Source organism: Vicia villosa, unplaced genomic scaffold (genome assembly GCF_029867415.1).
Source record: "Vicia villosa cultivar HV-30 ecotype Madison, WI unplaced genomic scaffold, Vvil1.0 ctg.002187F_1_1, whole genome shotgun sequence".
Taxonomy (NCBI): domain Eukaryota; kingdom Viridiplantae; phylum Streptophyta; class Magnoliopsida; order Fabales; family Fabaceae; genus Vicia; species Vicia villosa.
This window is the reverse complement of record NW_026705862.1, coordinates 149411-170485: the sequence shown is the minus strand read 5'-3', so window position 1 is coordinate 170485 and position 21075 is coordinate 149411. Positions and strand designations below refer to the sequence as shown.

Below are 21075 nucleotides of genomic sequence, written 5' to 3'. Positions count from 1 at the left end.
GTTGCTTTGCATACTTCTTGAATGCCTTGAGAGTGTCGCTTTTCTTCACTAAAATTAATGTCCAAGAATATCTAGAAAAACATTAACGATTACTAAAGCATATACATTACCTCCAAAGCTTCTTGTCCTTGATGGACCAAATAAGTCCATGTTAAACAATTGAACTGGCCTTGTTGTTGTTACCATATTATTTGGCTTGAAATTTGATTTAGTTCGCTTTCCCTTTTGACATGTATCATATAATCTATCTTTGATAAACTTTATCTTTGGTAAACCAATAACAAGATCATGTTTGACTAATCTGTTTAAATGTCCCATATGAATATGAGCTATTCTTTTATGCCAACGCTATGAGTCATTATTGCTAACCACAAGACATTTTATTTTCAAAGATAAATCATCTAAAGAAATCATAAAATTTTATTAATTCTTTTACGCATAAGTTTTACCTCATGTGTGCCTTCATCTTCAATTAAGTATTCATTTTTGGTGAGCTTGGTTTTGAAGCCTTTGTCACAAAGTTGGCTTATGCTAAGAAGAATTTGCTTCATTCCTTCTACATAAAGTACATCTTTAAATTTTGTGAAAGGTGGTGATCCAACTTTGCCTATGCCAAAATTATTTTCTTTTTTATTGTCTCCATATGTGACATATCCCTTGTCCTTCAAAACTAGAGATAAAAATTTGTTTATATCTTCGAATATGTGCTTAGAACAACCACTATCAAGATACCATAGATTTGTAGTGATCTTCAATCATACCTCGTCTTCTTCATCATCAGAGTGATGGGATGCCATCAATGCAAGATTCGTACATTCTTCTCTTTCCAAATCGGATGATGAAATTACTTCATTATCATCCCATACAATATAGGCCTGTTTGGACTTTGATTCCTTTCTTCCTTTAGGACTTATTTTCTTAGTAAGTTTTGGACAATCCATATTCGTGTGTCCTTACTTACCATATTTAAAGCATGTAAAATTTTAGGATGATGTGGAAGTTTCCTTATTCCTAAATAATTTATTTCTTTTTGAAAATTTTAAAGATTTATCATTATTAAAAAACTCGGCTAACCTTTTTACAAGAAGCGTGAAGTTTTCATCTTCTTCTGGTGACTCTTGTTCCAATTCTTCCGTTAAATAAACATTTAAAGCAATAATTTTTTATTTCTTCTCTTAAGAATCATGCTTTTCTAATCTTCCAAGTTAAATCTCATGCTCTTGAAGTTTTTTGAACAAAGTTGCGGAAGTCATGTTGGAGAGACTCTTTTTTTGTGATACCGATGTCACTTTTGGTTGTCATGCCCTAGTCAAAGATCTAAGTACTTTAAGATTAATTTCATATTTAGAGAAAGTATTACCAAGAGCCATCAAGTGATTTATCAAGTGCACAAATATTTTCTTCAAGTCAAGGATTGATTCTCCGAGATGCGTTCTAAACAATTAATATTCTCGACATAAAGTGTTAAACCTTGATATTTTTACTTCAGCAGTTTCTTCTTGTTGTTGTGCATTGAGAGACCTGGAAGAATTCACCCATGCTTAGGGATCCTCCAAAATTTTTTGATTTTGGGTGTACAAACGCCACTAGTAGGGACAAACAAACCATTTTCTACAGCATCCCAAACTTCTACTCCTTGTCCTTCAAGATGTACTTTCATACGAATTTTTCAAAAATCAAAATATTCACCATATAAAAAAGGAAGCTTACTGTTACTACCACCATCTCTGAAAATCGAATTTGCGGAAGTCATTTATGGATCTTTAGGAGCATGCTACCTATAACCTGATTGGATGCCAATTGTAAGTTCAGAGTGCACCTAAGAGGGGGTGAATTAAGTGTTTTTTTTAGAAAAATTATGGTTTGTAGAGACAAGAGTATCTTATTTTTCTGGTCTAAGTTATGGTGATAAACCTCAATAATGCAGAAAAATAAAGAACACCGGGAAGTTTATTGGTTCCTCTTACATATCGAGAGTACTCTAGCCCTCTTACTCACCGTAAGAGATTTCAATATTGTTAGATATTTAAACAGCCTACCACTAAGAGTCTCCTACAATCTTCTAACAACTCCAAAGAAGCACACCACTTTCTTGATTTACAAACACACTAAAATAGCACCCCCTATATCCTAGAATACAACAATGAAGAAATCAAACAAATTTCTTCTTACAACCATAACACTTTGTGAATAAGAATTTCAATTTGATCTTGACTACAATCAAGAGATATTACAATGAATGTTATTTCCTTTGAACATAATTACAATCTAATACAAGTTAATTCAAGTGCTTAAAAGAAGATCGAGAACTCTCTAAATAATATGGAAACTTTAAACAATGAACTTAATAAATATGAAAACAAAAGTTGGATTATTTTTTTAATTTTGACAAACAGGTAAATATAATTTGTTAAGTTTAAGACTATTTATACTGTCTAGGACACCTGATCGGTAAATTAACAAGTGTACTAAGCTGCTAATGTAGTAATAATGGGAAATCTCAAAGTATCGATCTCAAGGACTGCGTGATGCTATAGAGTTGTGGTTTAATTCAATTAAACAAAAATCCTTGGGGTTTTTGGTTGGAAATTATGAATTCAATTGCAAATAAGAGTAAAATATATATTTGGCCAAATATGAGTAACATGCCAGGATAGGTGTGTGCATTAACATGTAACAATTCAGAACCCTTGTTTCATAACAAAATCCAACTTATCAATTACCGGTTCTTAAGGGTGTTTTCTCCTAAGTCCTTAGTGGGCAAACCTTTGAACATTCAATTCTAATCCCAAAGTCCTTCGAAATTAGTGATGAAATCAAGCATTATTATGATCAAGAATGTTTCGGTTACAATAGGGTATCCCTAGTCCTAGGTGATATCTACTATAGACTAATGGTATAAAAACCTTAACAATGGAGGTTCATCCTAATTGTTAGTCATATATCAATCATGTTGGTCCGACGAGGAAAGAGTTAAAAACCTTATACCATTAAATTGAACGTGAAAGATAAATATATTATTGAAATTCAGAATTCAAAATCATCACAAATGTTAATCAGGGACACCCCCTAGCATTGGGGGGTTTATCTACTCATATCATCCAAAGAAATTGCAAAAAGATCAAATAAAGACATTACAATATGGATGATGAACTTTGATCTTCAATTGCTTCCGCTCATGAAAGTTCTCTGTTCTTCTCCAATTGCATAAGCTTCAATCTTCAATCCTATAATTCTTCGTGTGCCAAAAAGATCCTAAAATAATTCTCAAAAACTAACCTAAATAGTTTCAGCACAAATCCCAGCCAAGTAGAATGTCTAAAGTGCCCTCAAGATTAAGTTTTAATGAAAAAACCATATGATAGAAAATTTGACGTGCTTGTTGACACGGGCCGTATCAGGTGACACGGGTCGTGTCAGGTGACACGGGCCATGTTGGTCTCTTTGGTGTTTTTCTATTTGCTTCAGACCCACAGACACGGGTCGTGCCAGGCAACACGGCCGATCGTGTAAGCTCCCTGGTTTTTGTATGGGAAGTTGCCATCTTTCTGACACGGGCGGTGTCAGGAGACATGGGCCGTTTTGGACTCCAGTACTTCATTATTTCATCTTCAAAAATTTCCCATCTTCATCCATTGTTGCATTGGCGCTTTAGACTATTCAACCGAAACTGAAGCATGTATAATACCAACCAAACGACATCAAAAGCATCTAAATAACTCAAATTAAAACATAATGCAAAGTAACCATAAAAGCAATCAAACATGAAATCTTAAACAAAAACAATAAAACTCTGATCAGAGTGTTACCGAATCAACAGATTTAGACAGAATACATGACGGGAATTAGGTAGGAATGGTGACCGATCAACACCCCTTCAACTAGTGGCAATCGTTCACAACCTTTCCTTGAACAAATGTACTAATCTGACACAATTTACAACATGAAAATTTGCACTGATTCACAGTTGTATTCAACTACAACATGTGTGTTTCCGAATACAAACTTTCTAGCATTCAAAAAATTCAATTTTTATACACTGTATTCGAATACAGATGGTCATATTCGACTAAAGTTATGTCATATTGGATTATGTTTGTTTCTATTTATCACTTGTATTCAAATATACCATTGTTGTATTCGACTATGGTTTGCCCAAAATTCAGTTATGGAGGCAACTATATTTGAATACAAGTCCATTGTATTCGACTACAAGTTCAAAAACTTGCAAAAATGATTTTTGAAACTTGTAAAAACTGTAACCATTTCAAAAACATGTTTTAGTGCATATGTTAGAGTTTCAAGATGAAGTAGAAGAGTTCTCACGAGCCATTGAAAATACTGGTAATGAATTGCGACATGTACCTTGATTTTACATATAATTTTCATGAATATTCACTTGAATACCATCTTTTAGCCATATACACTTAAATGAAATTTTGCTTCCTTTATATTAAGCTTGACACTTGATCTTTGTCTTCATCAAAAATATTGAGGGGAATAAACCTTGCACCATTACATTAAATGTGATAATTCTAGACATTATTATATTTTAAAGTGTTACAAACTCCGTAAGATAATTTTAATGAAATTAGTGATTGAATCTCCAAATTATGATGATGGAGTAATTATTAAAGGCTTCTTCGACCGGGTTAGAAGGAGAGAAACTTGTTTTCCTAACTTCCAGACGAAGACGTGGAAGTAGGAAAAAACCGGTTCTTTCTCAAATTATAGAGGGACGAGTTTTTCCACTTTAACTGTTATCCCTCAACCGTTATTTCTTGAACACCTCACAGTCTACATGTGATAAACAGGAAGAACGTGGACCTTAGTTCGGGATGGGTGAATTCGACCCAATTGGGAGAATTAGAGCGCGTCTAGCTAGTGTTGCACCATTTTACTTGGGTTACCTTGTCATGAGATATCTTATTATTGGCCCAATAAAATTATCATAATCCTTATATGGTTTTACATATCATTTGTTACAGGTGCTTACAAGGTTATAAGTGTTGTATAATTGCAAGGATGAAAATTATTAGGAGTAAAAGACACCTTCTATACAACAGTTGAGCATGTGAAGGTCATGTTGTTGCAAAGATCTATTGGGTTTGATTTAAAATGCATTACCTTAGTTTCCTTGAACTCTTTGAGAGGAGCTACAAATGTAGACATTTTCAACATTGATGGAGGGTCAATAGATCTATGTGAGCCATACATATTGGATGGTGAAGGTGATACTCGACCCATGTTGTTTAGACTCTTTCCTGAACACAAGTCCATACGCCATCGAAGTTGTGACATGGGAAACAAAACTTTTCACTAGTTTTTACAAGAGAATATATTCATACACTGCATGTGACAACTTACACAGTGTTTTCATATGGTTTTGTTTTTTTGATTACATTTAAAAATTAATTTTTATTATTCTAATACAAATATGCATATGCCATAGCTATAAATTTAAAGGTGTAGTTATACGATGTATAATTTGAGTGTCAAATAGCATGTCTCTTTTTATATTATTGTTTCAGAGGGAGTGCCACTGTAAGTAAAGGACACAAATAAAATAGACAATTTTTTTATAGACTCTTATGAGTGAAGACCAATGATAAACTTTAAAATACCTTGAAGATGCATCTCCGAAATCATCTAATTTTACATTTTAAATTATTTTGAAGATGCATTTTCGAAAGCACTTATTTTCTAATTTAAATGTTGGATTTAAAAAGTCAGGTGTTTTTTCGGAGATGCATCTCCGAAAAAACTCTTCCCAAAATTTGGAATATTGATTAATTCGAATATACAACACAAACTAAATAAAATAAAGATCATAAACCGTACATTCAACCAAAAACCAAAAATACATCGTAAAATAAAATAATATTAATATTTCAAATATGTCATTAGTAAATTAATAATCGATCAATTAAATATTAATATATATATATTAACACACAAATTAAAATACAAACCGATGATAAACCTTATATTCAACCAAAAACCAAAAATACATCGTAAAATAAAAGGATATTAATATCCCCAATATGTCATTGGTAAATTAACCGATTAATTAAATGTTACTATATATTATTATATTATAAAATAATTAATATTTGTTTTATAAAATAATTAATATTTGTTTTGCTTTATTATTATATTAAATTGATATTTTGATTAAAATAATATATATTTAATTATATATTTTAATTAATACAATTAATTATTCTATTTATACAACTGACTCACTTTGATTTTAATTTTTTAATTAATATTGAGTTTTTTTCGAACATGCATATTCAAAAATTTCAAGACTAAAAATTAGGTTATTTCAAAAGTGTATATCTGAATTCACTCCTAAAATCACATTTTTTTCTTCAGAAAAAAGTACAGAGATATATAAAAAGATTTTCATAAAATATTATAATATTTTTTTTTATAAACAAATATTATAGTATTTAGACTTACTAGGCTTAGACCAAATCTACGGTAGGTTTTGTCTTTGTACCTGCATAATTTTTCTTCAATTGAGAAAAATTTGTCTTATTCTAAATTCAACTATTCGTCGGTTTCAACTTTCAACTAATAAATTATTTACTTTTATATAATCAAATATATAAACACATTATTAAAAATTATCTATTGTAATAAACTAATAAACTACCAAAAACGTATTTGAAGTTTGAACCATTCTACACCCATTGTAGTTTCTTAGAATCCACATTTTCATTCCAAATTCAAAGGTTGAACCAAGGCAGGGGTTGCCTACTTTTTCAAACAATTGATATATTAATCTTTCATGTGAGTGAGGCCTTAACTGTTATGACTGACTTCAGAGAGTCTTCTTCTGACTGACTGCATATTATTGATCCCAGCTAGCAAAAAATTTGGCAAGTATTGAAACTAGAAGAATTTCAGCGGCGTCTTAAATTAGGTAGGGCCAGTCACCGCCATCAAAGATGACCCCACCAAACAGCTAAATATATAGGAATTAAAAGAGATGAGTTTGCGCGTTCATCAAGTCAAAATTAAACACAAAAATAGAACCATCTTTGTATCTAACTTTGTTATATTTCAAAGTGAATTCCGACCAATCCCCTAGGATCCGGCGAAACCTTATATTTTATGAATATATAGTAAACTGTTAGAGCTTATGCTAAGTCAACTGGGAGTATAATCGTATGATTTTTTGATAGGCAATCATACATGGCCATTTTTTAAAATATATTTTTACAATATTTGGTTAATTATTCATATAATGTAATTCACTGGCAAACTTATAATTTATTTAACTATATAAGTATTTGATTGTTACGCGTTTGATCAATTATTGACACATATTTTTCTTGAAATTAGTACTATTAACTTCTTGTTTTCACATGAAAACTGTCCTTAAAAGATACTATAACATTTCGATATACATTTAAACATATTATAAATTGATCACATTTCTTATGAACAATAGCATATACTGTATTCGATTATTAGATTATATATATATATATATATATATATATATATATATATATATATATATATATATATATATATATATATATATATATATATATATATATATATATATATATATATATATATATATATATATATAAAAGCAGGGGCAGATCCGGAGTGCCAAAATATAAAAGAATAGATAAATTTAAGAGGTGGTGACAGGGTATTAAAAATTGGACTGAACTAGTCAGACGAGTCGAGAATTGGAAGCGGTTGTCAGTCCGATTTTACTGTTGGATTAAATAAACTATTAAACTAGTGAGAGTCGGCTTGAATCGATCAAAACTAGTAAAAACCGACGAACCGATGATTTTAGAAATCAACATATTACAATTTTTTTTTTTGACAAAGCGACATCGTTTTGATAAAGAAATTTAAAAATTAAATTAAATTTTTTTGTATACTAAAAAATAAAATAAAATAAATTTTAAAAATGAAACTAAAATTAAAAAATTAAAGGAAATTAAATTTAAAAATTTTTAAAAAAAATATTTATTTTAATTTGTAATTTATACTATTTTGTTGTGTGTGATGATTATGTTTAGAATTTGAATTTAAAGAACAAACTTGTATAATTATTATTTTTTTAAATTTTGCAATTTGGTAGGTGTCGTGGTTTTGTAGAGATCAAGTCAGGTTGTTTGATTATTTTAGTAACTATATAGTTTTGTTAGAGAGATCGGTTTATTCAATTGATTGTTATTCGATTTATTCAATGAAACTATTCAATTTGACCTGGTTTAGTTAGGCGGTTTGACCAATAACCTAATAATTTGACCAATAAACCAGTAACTCACCCTCATCGATTTGATGGCCGATCTCATTTGCGGTGTATCGGATATAATGTGTCACCAACGTATTGCAATGTATCGCTACCATATTGGGACATATCAGAATTTTTTATTCTTTTTATTTTAAATTAAAAAATTTAAATACTTCTATCAACGGTATATTAGAGTTTTTGGTATGACGATACGTATCGAATATGATACGACATAAATTTTAGAAGATCCGTGCTTTATTTATTACGACCCTAAAATGTATCACGGACTGACCGTCATGCTCTCTGCTTTGCTCAAAATTTACATTTTTAGAAACTTAGAGCCATGGAGTCATCATGCTTCTTGCCCATAATGCAAACTCACTTTCTGAACAAGAGTCAAGTTGAATAAAGACGCAACAGATTGTTATAAGAGTGTGGTGGCTGGTGAGTTGGAATAGGGCGCCATGATGGGGTCAGGGAGGGGACATCTTTACCTGGTAAAAATTCATACGATGCTAAATTAATATCCAAAAAATATCTTTATCCGAATTGAATACCAAAAACAATCTTAAATTGTATCACTCCCATGTTATTACAATCCTAAACATTGACATTTGCTATGTTTGAAATATGGACACAGAACAAACTATTAAGACTTTACAAAAAATATAAGTAGGCAGCAGGACAAAAGATTAGGTAGAGTAATCACCTATTAATTAAATCACCACCCACTCCATTAATCAAAAATACCAAATTAATCAAGAAATCTCAGTGTGAAACAAATCGATCTTCCATTCCTAGAAGTGTCACAAATTCCATACTACCATCTATGTACATTGACAAGTTGACTATACAACACATTCTTGTATTTTATAAACTACAATACCAGTCAACTTTTAGCAACAGTTAACTTCAATACGTAAAAAAATTCACACGTTAACAAATTGCTCCCTCACCACTATAAATAGAATGTAACCATCCATGTTTCCAAATCACTAGCAACAATTGCAACATTCTTGTTTCATATAACTCAACTAAATAAACCAAAATGGCTTCAAAGTTATGTAATCCTCTCTCAATATTTTTCATTCTCTTATTCTCCTCTATAGCATTCTCAGACACCATTAGTCCAAATCCAATAACAACTACCTCGCCCGGAACCGCATGCAAGTCCACCCCGGATCCAACCTATTGCAGATCCATTCTGCCTACACAGAACGGAAACGTTTACGATTATGCTCGATTCTCCGTCAGGAAGTCATTATTACAGTCACGAAAATTCTCAAACCTAATCAACATATATCTCCAGCAGCGTCGCTCGTCGCTTTCCCCCACCGCTATTCGTGCTCTCCAGGATTGCCAATCGCTCAGTGACCTCAACTTTGATTTTCTTTCGAGTTCTTTTCAAACTGTTAACAAAACAGCAAAGTTTCTTCCAAATTTACAAGCTGACAACATCCAAACACTACTTAGTGCCATTCTAACCAACCAACAAACATGCTTAGATGGTCTAAAAGACATTTCTTCCACTAATGGAGTCACAATCCCAATTTCCAACGACACCAAACTCTATAGTGTCTCTCTTGCCTTCTTCACCAAAGGTTGGGTTCCCAAAACCAAACCAAAAACCTCTTTTCATAATAACTTACATCCCTCATTTCGTAACGGGCGTTTACCACTTAAAATGTCGAGCAAGACTCGTGCGATTTATGAATCCGTTAGTCGGAGAAAGCTTCTTCAGAGTAATCAAGTTGGTGAGAATGTTGTCGTGAGAGATATCGTGACAGTTAGTCAAGATGGAAGTGGAAATTTTACTACCATCAATGATGCCATTGCTGCAGCTCCAAATAAATCTGTTTCTACTGATGGCTATTTCTTGATCTATGTTACTGCTGGTGTTTATGAAGAGTATGTCAATATTGATAAGAAAAAGACTTATTTAATGATGATCGGAGATGGTATCAACAAGACTATCATCACCGGCAATCATAGCGTTGTCGATGGCTGGACCACATTCGGCTCCCCAACTTTAGGTAATAATAATTCATTTTTACCTAATGATCAATATCAATATATATTATGTAGTCAGATGACAGATCCTTTGACATCAGGTGTCAGGAATTGACTGTTCAATTATCTAATATTATGATGATGATTATGTATATAAAACTTCGTACAATTAACTAATTATCATTTTATCAATATATTGCAGCTGTGGTTGGGCAAGGATTCGTCGGGGTGAACATGACGATCCGAAACACCGCGGGTGCGATAAAGCACCAAGCAGTAGCACTTCGTAACGGAGCAGATTTATCAACCTTCTATAGTTGCAGTTTTGAAGGCTATCAAGACACACTATACACACATTCCCTAAGGCAATTCTACAGAGAATGCGACATTTACGGAACAGTTGATTTCATCTTCGGGAACGCAAAGGTTGTCTTCCAAAACTGTAATCTCTATCCTCGTCTTCCAATGAGCGGACAATTCAACGCGATAACAGCGCAAGGCCGAACCGATCCAAACCAAGACACAGGTACATCAATCCACAACTGTACAATCAAAGCTTCCGACGATTTAGCTTCGAGCAACGGTACTGTTTCGACGTACCTAGGAAGACCATGGAAGGAATATTCTAGAACTGTTTATATGCAAACATTTATGGACAATGTTGTTGATGGTTCTGGATGGCGTGCTTGGGATGGTGAATTTGCATTGAGTACTTTGTATTATGCTGAGTTTAATAACACAGGACCAGGGTCTAATACTGATGGTAGAGTGACGTGGCAAGGTTATCATGTGATTAATGCTACTGATGCTGCTAATTTTACTGTGTCGAATTTCTTGCTTGGTGATAATTGGTTGCCTCAGACAGGGGTGTCTTATGATAATAACTTAATTAATAACTAATTAATGTGTTAATTGGACATATATATAATGTATACTACTACTTCTACATTGACACATTTATTTGTTCTTTGTAAAATAAGTTGGTGATTGTTTGTGCAGTTCTTGTACATGATGATGCCGGCAAATGTTGAAAGCGCATTGTTTTATTTTATTTTATTTTATTGATAATGTGATTTTATAAAGCAAAATTTTGATTGCCTTGATTGATTGTTGCTTTTTCTTTTTTACAATTATTAAGTTATTATAGCACTTTGTTCAACTTTTTACAATTATTAAAGATCAGTTTGGTGAAACTTTCATGCATCATACCCTAATTTTGACTTCTTCAATCATTATTGGTTAATGAATAGCTCATAGTGAAAATAGCTTTCTTTTAATTGACGCGTGGGCCACTATATTTTGTTGACAATTTCTCATGTTTTTCATTTATTTGATGGTTTTTTCTTTGATACTTTCGAAAAAATATGGATAAATGATCCACAATGATGTTGCACCCAATCAAATGATGTGGCACCCAATCAAACGAAAAAAAATGGGTTTAATGGAGATGTATTTTTAGTATCTCAATGAGAATATATCATTTTATTACGTGATCTCACTAATTTAAAAATAGTAGTATGATCTGATAGAATATATGGTTGTAATTGGTTGACATATCATCTCAGTAATTTAAAAATAACAGTATGACTTAATGAGATATATGGTCGTGATTGATTGACAGTGTAAAACTTTATTAATATTGTCAATTCATCACCTATTTTCTAAAAAAAATTATAAATTATTAATAATTTTTTTTTGTTATTAATATTTTTTTTTTTAAAAAAAATTATCCATCCCTCCCACTACTTCACAGCTCCTTCTCAGATTTTTTTTCATCACAATAAAGGAAAAATCATCCTTTTCTTTAATAATTTATTCATTCTTTTATTTTTTTGGAATGATTAATATTATTTTAGATTAGAGAAAATTTGAATGTTTTATTGATGTAATTTTCAAAGTGGAAGATACTCGAAGAGTATTACATTTTTGACTTAATTCGTGAAACTCTCAAAATCTCTAAGGTAATTTTTACCTTCAAAGTATCTATCTTACTAAAAATGTGAATCATATCATATAAGTATTACAACAACATCATGAATCATATCATATAAGTATTACATCAACATCAGTGTTTTCACTTGAAGGGAACTTTGTCAAAATTACTTGTTTGTTAAAATGCGTTCTCACGTAAAAACAAAATTCGCTTAGGACTCATTTATGCTCATTGAGTTCTCATGTGAATTTTTCGGTGCACAAGGTTGAAGATGAAAGAAGAGAGAGGAGAAAAAACGTAACAAACTCTCAATGGTGAAAAATTTGGTTATGATTTTACTGTAAGAAACTTGTTTAAATACACAAAAATTAACATGTCACGTAAGCAAAACTAACAATGTTATAAAACCTCAGAACAAGGTTTTGAACATGCAACTTCTGACTAATGTAGGGCTTATGACTAACAACCTCAAAAAAATTTGCTTCTAACTAACAACAGCTTCATAATATGAATTACTTCTAACATCATCCCTTAATTCATATTCAGCTAACTAAAATCTAAAACACCAACTCAATCCCTCAAATGGATAAAATGTTCAGTCTTGAAAAGTTTATTCAGCACATCTGCAAGTTGCTTCTGAGTACTACAGTGCACAAATTCTAGCACTCCATTAAGAACTTGATTCCTCAAGAAATGATACTTTGTGTCAATGCGCTGGCTTCTTCCATGCAACACTGGATTTTTGGCAAGGTTTGTAGTTGATTTGTTGTCAATCATCAACCTCACAATCTTGCTCACCTTAATCTTCAAATCCTGCAATAAGTTCATAAGCCAAACAGCTTGACACGCAGACAAAACATCTGCAATGTACTCAGCTTCACAAGTTCACAAGACAGCCACTAGTTGCTTCTTGGAGCACCAAGAAATGGGACTTCCTAGATAGTTGAAGAAATATCCATAAGTACTTATTTTGTCAACTTCGTCTCTACACCAATCATTGTCTAGATAGAATATCAGCTCTAAGTCAGATTTAGCACCAGAAGAGAATAAAACTCCTCACCTCATAGTCGCCTTAATAGACCTCGGTATCCTGACAACAGCTTCGTAATGTGAGCACTTTGGCTTGTTCATGAATCTACTTACCATTCCAACTGCATATCAAATGTTAGGTCTAATGTTACAAAGATATCTCAATGAGCCCATCAATTTTTTATAAGTTGTAGCATCTACATTTAGGGGTGGCAAAACGGGCCGCCCGCCCCGTCCGCCGCTCGCCCCGCCTTATGCCCGCCAAAAAACGAGCGGGGCGGGCATGCCCGCCAAGTAAAATGGGCATCAAAATCATGCCCGCCCCGCCAAGATGGCGGGTTGGCGGGTGGCGGGCTTACCCGCCTATTTTTATTTACATTTTTTTAATAGATTAATATGCTTTTTTTACCTTTTAATTAAACTTTTTACTTATTTTATAAAATATTTTTTTATAAAAGTAATTTTTAACAAATTTACTCTAAAAAATATTACATATATTTATAAATAAATGTATAAAATAAACCATCAAGAATTGCAATTACTAGAATTAACTAAAAAAAGAGTGAGTTTTGGAGGAGGAGCGGGTTTTGGCGAGCGGCGGGCTTTGGCGGGGCGGGTATGGCGGGCGGCGGGTTTTGGCGGGGCGGGCTTTGGCGAGCTGCGAGCCTAAAATCCAAACCCAACCCGCCAATTTTTGGCGGGTGTGCGGGCGGCCCGGCGGGCCCCGGCCCGTTTTGCCACCCCTATCTACATTATCACCCTTAACATCATAATCCAACTTGTGATTCATCTCAGCAGGTGTGATTTTAGTCTTGCAATTTGTTGGCTCAAATCTTTTTAGAATTTCAAGTTCATACTTCAGTTGATGCAAAATTATATCCTTCTCAAAGTACAAAATCTCCATCCCTAGAAAATATACCATATTTCTCAGATAAGTCATCTCAAAATCATTCACTAGCACCTTATTGAACTTAACTATCTCATCTAAACAGTTCCCTGTTAGCAATATGTCATCGACATAGAGAAATACCATAATCATATTGCCTTCAAAAGTATGTAGAACATAAAAGCCAAACTCCACCTCACATTTTATGAATCCTTGAAGCTTGAAAAATGAATCAATTTTTCAAATTCCAAACTCTATGAGCTTGTTTTAGTCCTCACAACTCTTTAGGTAACCTATACACCATCCCTTCCTGATTCTTTTTCACAATTCCAGGAGATTATGACACGTATACCTCTTCTTGTAATGGACCGTTCAAAAATGCATATTTCAAATTCAAATGCATCAAAGGCCAATTCCTATTTGATACTATAGCAATCACCAATCTGATTGTTTCACACTATATTCTTGGGAAGGATGATCATAGACTTTCTCGTCGAAAGTCATCTAGTTAAGGAATTCACCTTATCTCTGAAGTTGGATGACATGATTGGAAACCCTCTAAATGGAAGAAATTTAAGAAAGATGGAAGTAATTTCCGAAGATACTATCCTTCCAGATGACCTGGATGAATAATCTATCTACAATAGAAAATTAGTTGTGTCAGATTATCCTACATACACTCTTGCAATATTTTTTGAACCTCGTCCTTAAGACAGTGTCTACATATTTTCAAAGAAGAGCTCTAACAACCCTTATCCATCTTCTAATAAGAAGAAAAAAATTTCAAGATGATAATTAAAGATGGCCCTACTGGGCATGCCAAGAAAAAAAGGAAGCATAAGTCTAACTCATGTAAGGACTTTCCTTCTATGTCTCTTATTCTTAATGAAAATAGCAATTCATCTCCTTCTTCTTCTACCCTAACCATATATACTTCAATCATTCTGACCAACCAAAACCCTTCCTCCACCATTCTACCTAAACCAACACCTACAATTTCTAAGAGAATTGTTCCTGAAACTCCTCCTCAATTTCCTAAACACCCTTTAAATACCAAAAATACTTTATCATCTTAACCATAAAAATTCCCATCTTTAGAAGATGCTCATGTGACCGCATCATAAGATTCTAATATAGACACATCGTTTCTTAATTCTGTGAAAGCAAAGTCCTCTAACTAACTCCGATTATCCTGAATGGCTTCATGATTCTGAAGAAGATTTTATGAGAATCATTGTTCTTCCGGATAGAAATCCAAATCCTTACTCCACCCCTTCTAATCCTCTCATTCTTCAAACCAACATACTTCCACCACCCTCTAATAAATTATTACTTAATGTTGAATATGAGACTTTAGATCATCTGCGTTTCTTTACAGGCACATGTTTTGATGGATTGAATCCTGAAGCAACAGATGACATCTGGAATAACTTCCGGAAGTGGATGGATTCCAATGCTTCTGAAGTTCAGTTATTTTGCTTCAAGGAAGCAATGACGGAGAGAAATGCAGAGATTGGTGCATGCCAGCCTACTCCTCCAGTTATTCTGCTTCTTGCTCCGGAAGTGATTATGGCTGAAGAGACTTCTTTCAAACAGTAGGATCTTACCTTGGCCGAGATTCCTTCAGAACATCAAGTAGGTTCTACTTCAGGTGTTGAGAAGTTTATTGGAGGGTATAATAGGAGTACTTAATTCCAAATGTTCATCAAAATATATGGTTTTGTCAATATAAAAAAGGGGAAGATTGTAAGAATAAGATTTGGTTATGCATCTTGCCTTAAGTTTTTATGATAACATTACATGATATTTTAGAGAACAATTTAGTAATCTAACGGTTTCTGTCTAGTGTGTAGCTTTTGCTAAACAGGTTCTGACTCTGAAGATAAGGCGTGTAACATCATCAGATTCTGAACTCAACACACTCTGACTCTGGAAGAAATAACTAGTATTTAAAAAGACCCAGCCAAGTTCCAGAATGTTTCTATAACAACTGTTATGATGAATATTAGTGATAGAGCTTTTGATCGTGACTCTTTTGGAAGAGCTTTTGAAGACTTCTTTAGCTCTGTGACTTTGTATGTCCAAGTTCTGAAGATTCTGTAGACAAGGTTTTGGAAGAACAAGTTCTGAAGATTCAGAAGACCAAGTGCTGAAGACTCTGATGACAAGGTTCTAGATGAACAAGTTTTGAAGACTTAGGTTCTAAAGATTCAAGTTTTTGTGCTTCTAAGCATGCTTCATCACCAACCATCAAAAGCCTTTGAAGTTTAGAAGATAAAATCAATATTGGTTTATGTGAGGAAATAGTACGAGGTACAAATGTTCCCACTACCCTGATATAGTGGCGGAAGGATAATACTATGGTATTATGCTGTCTACCACTCCCTCACTGATCGTTTTGGATAAAACATTTGGAATTAAGTACTCCTATTATACCCTCCAATAAACTTCTTTTTGGCTATAAAAGGAAGGCTTAGAAGATTGAAGACAACAACAATTCTCTAAAAAACTTACGTTGAAAGGCTACTCAAATCGCTCTGATATATTCTTTGTGAAGTTTTGTAAACGACATAAACTTTTGTTCGTTAACTTGCAAGCAAATAGATTTTGTTCATTAACTTTCTATTAACACAGTTATGTTATTTGATTGTATTAAAACTTGTGTATTTTGCTTTCAAGAAGCAACCTTGTAAATACACTCATTGTATTCCAACTCTTAAGTTGTTTGTTCCTTGAGAGACTAAGTGTTGATCAAAATTTCTCAAGAAGGCATTGACGGGTAGTCTCTGTGGTTTGCAACATTGACAATTGGTCTTTTTGTGTGTCTAAAATCAGTTTGGTTATAGTTTTAAGTCCTTGTTTGAGAAGGCAAAATCACCTGGTGGACTAGATTAACTTCGTTAACAGTGAACTAGGAGGATAAAAAATTCTGTCATTTATTTTTGTTCTTGTGTTCTTTGGTTTTGTTTTGGGAAGAATTTGTTTTAAATCCTAAAACACAATTCAAACCCGTCCTTTCCTGTGTTTCTCACACCTGAGAGAGAGAGAGAGAGAGAGAGAGAGAGAGAGAGAGAGAGAGAAAGAGAGATAAAAGTATTTTAAATCCATTATCTAGTTACAAACACATTTTTCAATTAATTGAATAAAATAAGATATGCTTTGAAATCATTTGAAGGTGGGTGTTGATTTTCCTTTTTAAATTCAAAAGCTAATCTAACATAAACATATCTCTCCACACAAACACGACGAGTTTTCACACTTCCTCTCTTTCACAACTTTGGAGCTCCAGGTTCTTTGTTTCATTGGAACCTTGAATCTCCTTCCTAATGAGGCTTGAGATAACTCTTCATGATAAATGTCATCATCAGACACACAACTTGATTATATATCTTAACTTATTCCATCGAATGTCGTTTGACATTAGGTGTTATCCACATATTGATCACCACAATAGATGACGACTTCACCATATAATATTGTCATCATCAACACTAGATGGATTTGATCAACACCTTTGATAAAGGCTTTAGTTTATAGTGTTGTCATCATTAAAACCATATATATTATTGTAGACATCATACCTAAAAGAACATAGATCCATAATTCTTCCCTCAACCTCAAGGTGTATAACGGGAACACCCTCTCAAGGAGTTGATGTTGGACCCACGTGATGGAAAATGTAGGACACCTCCCACCACAAGTCGATTAGGAAGGATAAAAGAAGCTGGATAGACAACGAGCCTCTGTTTGGAGTCTTCCCAAAATCGGCGCGTTAACAATTTATTAGCATATGTGTGCTTATAGGCATCCTCCTCATTTGAAGTATTGTCTTGTGACACTTCATCATATCTATGAACATGTGATGAAGGGAGTTTGGGAAACTATCTCTAGAGAATTATTATTAGAGAAAGTTAGAAAATTTATGTGCTACGTAGCGAAGATGACACATCTCTCCTCTCAAGTGATGACCTCAACTCGCAAGTGTGTCTATATATACCACATATTTTGTTTTCTTAGACCCCATTCAAGAAGTTAGGGTGTCGTTAACAAAGCCCAAATTCTTCTACTTTTCTAGTAGGCCAATTTCTTCTTTAGGTATGTCTCTTCTTTAGACAAGTCGTACTAAAGATAGACATAAGATCCAATCTCCTTCAAAAAGTGGCTCTAACACCATAATTTCATAACCTATACTTACATTTGAGAAGCCCCGTAGACTAAATATCACACATACTTGCATGGACCATCTTAGTGAGGGGAGTGAGTTAATACCAATCTTTAAAAAATTTCACACTACCGGAACATACTTCAAACATATTTTAACCCTTCCTAAGAGACATAAAACTTTGATCCTTGCTAATTTAGCCGAACAATGTGAAAATCGACACACTTTTTTTTACTCACACCAATACATGAAAACTATGCATGTAGGTGTGAATGGGCGATCACCATATCATTCAAAACACTTACATTAAAGTAGAGTTGTCAAATAAGCCCAATTTTTCAAAGTCCCAATTTTTTAGCCCCACTAAAGCTCTACTTTATTAAGCCCTTTGTTAATGAGAAATTTTTTAGGCCCCATAATTTTAGGCCCCTTAATTAATGTGTTATTTTTGGGCCCTATTGAGGGGCCTTATTTTGTTTCAAAAATTTCATTTCTAGTTGCAATATGGATTATTAATCTTGTAATTTGTAAAGTAGGATTAACGGTAACAAGTCTATGTTTTACAAACTAATCCTTTATCTCTAAACAAAGTTCCTAAATCTATTAATATTGAGTCCAATATGGTAGAACCCCAAACATTATTTTGAATCCAATTTAAGTCCAATTTGTGAATTTAGGTCCTACACAGATATGCAAATTAAATAAGTTTGATGTTTTATTTTTGGTGAAAGAAAAAACAAATGTAATGATTTTTGTAAAAGGATTGACGATTGTTTGAACGATGACACAAAATAAAATAGAAAAAAAAATTGTTTGATGATATTTTTTTGAGATAAGTTCGATGATTTTTAACTTTGTTCTTCTTCTGATTATATCTTAATTTTTTTTTTTTTTGAAAAAACTTTTTTAGTTTTTTCTAAAAAGTTGTTTTTTTAGTTTTAGAATTTCTTTAACGCAATTTTTTAATTTTTTTAAAAAAACTTTTTTAAAAAACTTTTTATTTATTTATAATTTTTAATATATTTATTTTGTTTAAAAGTTATTATTTTTTATTATTTTATTTTTTTAATTAAAATTTTAATTTTATTTGATTTGGGGCCTATTGGCCCTCTTTTAAATTTTGGGGCCTTTTAAGTTTGGACCCTATGTGTTTAAGGACCTATTATTATTGAATTTTTTTTAGGCCCCATCATTATGGGACTGGAGCTCAAATTAATTGGCCCCATAAGTTGACACCTCTACATTAAAGTCGATGAAAGGACCGCGGAAATTTATCAAATAAAACATATATTGAACACTACATTGACAGATTCACTTTTCTTCTTTGTAAAATAAGTTGGCAATTGCTTGTCCAGGCACTTGTACATGATAAATGCCGGCAAGTGTTGAAAGTGCATTGTTTCATTTTATTTTATTAACTAGCGGGATACCCGTGCATTCGCACGGGTACTAGTACGGTACGCATATTTGTTTTCAAAATGTAATAAAAGAAAGTCAAATTAATTTAATTAACAAACTTTATTTTATTTTTAAAAAATAATAAATTAGTGCCTATATTTTTTGTATATATAAATTTTTTAAATGAATAATTTTTGTTGTTCATATATAAACATAATTTTTGTTTTGCATTATTTACAAAAATATTGTTCAGTATATTGATGTTCCTGTTATTATTAACTATTACGAATCAGTGAAAAAACTTTGTATTTATTAACAATATAAATAATAAAAAACACATTTATGTTGCTGATAGGTAGTAGTAGTAGTCTAATGTTATATCTAATTTATTAATAATATTAATTATGATTTATATCTGGTTATATTAAATACATTGAAAAGATTTAAATATTTTATTTAACAAAAGAAAGATAATGACATAACAAATGATAGGTGCTAGTAGGGATAACAATAGGTAGGGTATGGATAAGGTACTATAGTACCCGTTTCCATACCTGTAGTTTGAAAAATCTCCGTACTCGAGCACATATCCGCGTGGGCACCAACATTTCAGCTTGTTCCCGTGCCCTATGGGTACCTAAGTACCCATACCCATTACCCGTGATCAATTATAATTTATCATGTGATTTTAAGTTTTTTAAACATTCATAAAAAAATTCAAGATGTTATTGTTGAGTTAAGAAATTAACAAACGTTTGTATTAAAATGCGTGTAAATCTAATAGTGATGTATTTAATAAAATTGATAAGCATATATGTATATATAATAATAATAATAAATATATAAATATACATTATGCGGGTATGAGGTGGGGTGGGACCTAAGGTATCCGTGCCCGCGTCCATACTCATTTATTTAAGTGGGTAATTACTTGTGCCCATTTTACGTGTTTTTACCCTACTCGTTAATGATAATTTTTGCGGGTGCCCATTAGGGATGAGTCCAATTGTCATCCCTAGATGCTAGGGTCAAATAGAAAACTTGATACTAATATTTTGAATTGTATAAATTAAAATTAGTGATAACTGACACACATTTTTGTATTTTCATGTATGTTAATTTTTTTAAAATATTATATCTTAAATTAAAAATATTAGAAACATTAACAATAAAAAAAAACACACTTTTTTTCATATTTGAACTCATAGATTGTTTTAAGTATATAAACAATAATATAAATATGTCTTAAAAAACTAAATATATTTGGAGCATAAATATAGTTTTTCCATATATACAAATATTTGGATCAATCCTATATTTTTCCGCATGTAAATATTAAATATCACCATAATATTTAAAAATATTATTTTAATTGTATAAAT

General features: G+C 32.3%; 1 protein-coding gene across 1 annotated transcript; it reads left to right on the top strand.

Moving 5' to 3' along the window:
- Positions 1–9246: 9246 nt before the first annotated feature.
- Positions 9247–11417, top strand: LOC131638131 (probable pectinesterase/pectinesterase inhibitor 41). Its single transcript, XM_058908680.1, has 2 exons — positions 9247–10308; positions 10488–11417. Exons 1-2 carry the CDS (start codon positions 9324–9326, stop codon positions 11183–11185), a joined length of 1683 nt encoding a protein of 560 aa, XP_058764663.1. The 5' UTR covers positions 9247–9323; the 3' UTR covers positions 11186–11417.
- Positions 11418–21075: the final 9658 nt, after the last annotated feature.

Bases quoted from the DNA above. Each gene is read 5' to 3' on its own strand.
- LOC131638131 (XM_058908680.1), top strand. From the start codon at position 9,324: ATGGCTTCAAAGTTATGTAATCCTCTCTCAATATTTTTCATTCTCTTA. The intron at 10,309-10,487 runs GTAATAATAATT...AATATATTGCAG, and splicing joins ATTCGGCTCCCCAACTTTAG to CTGTGGTTGGGCAAGGATTC.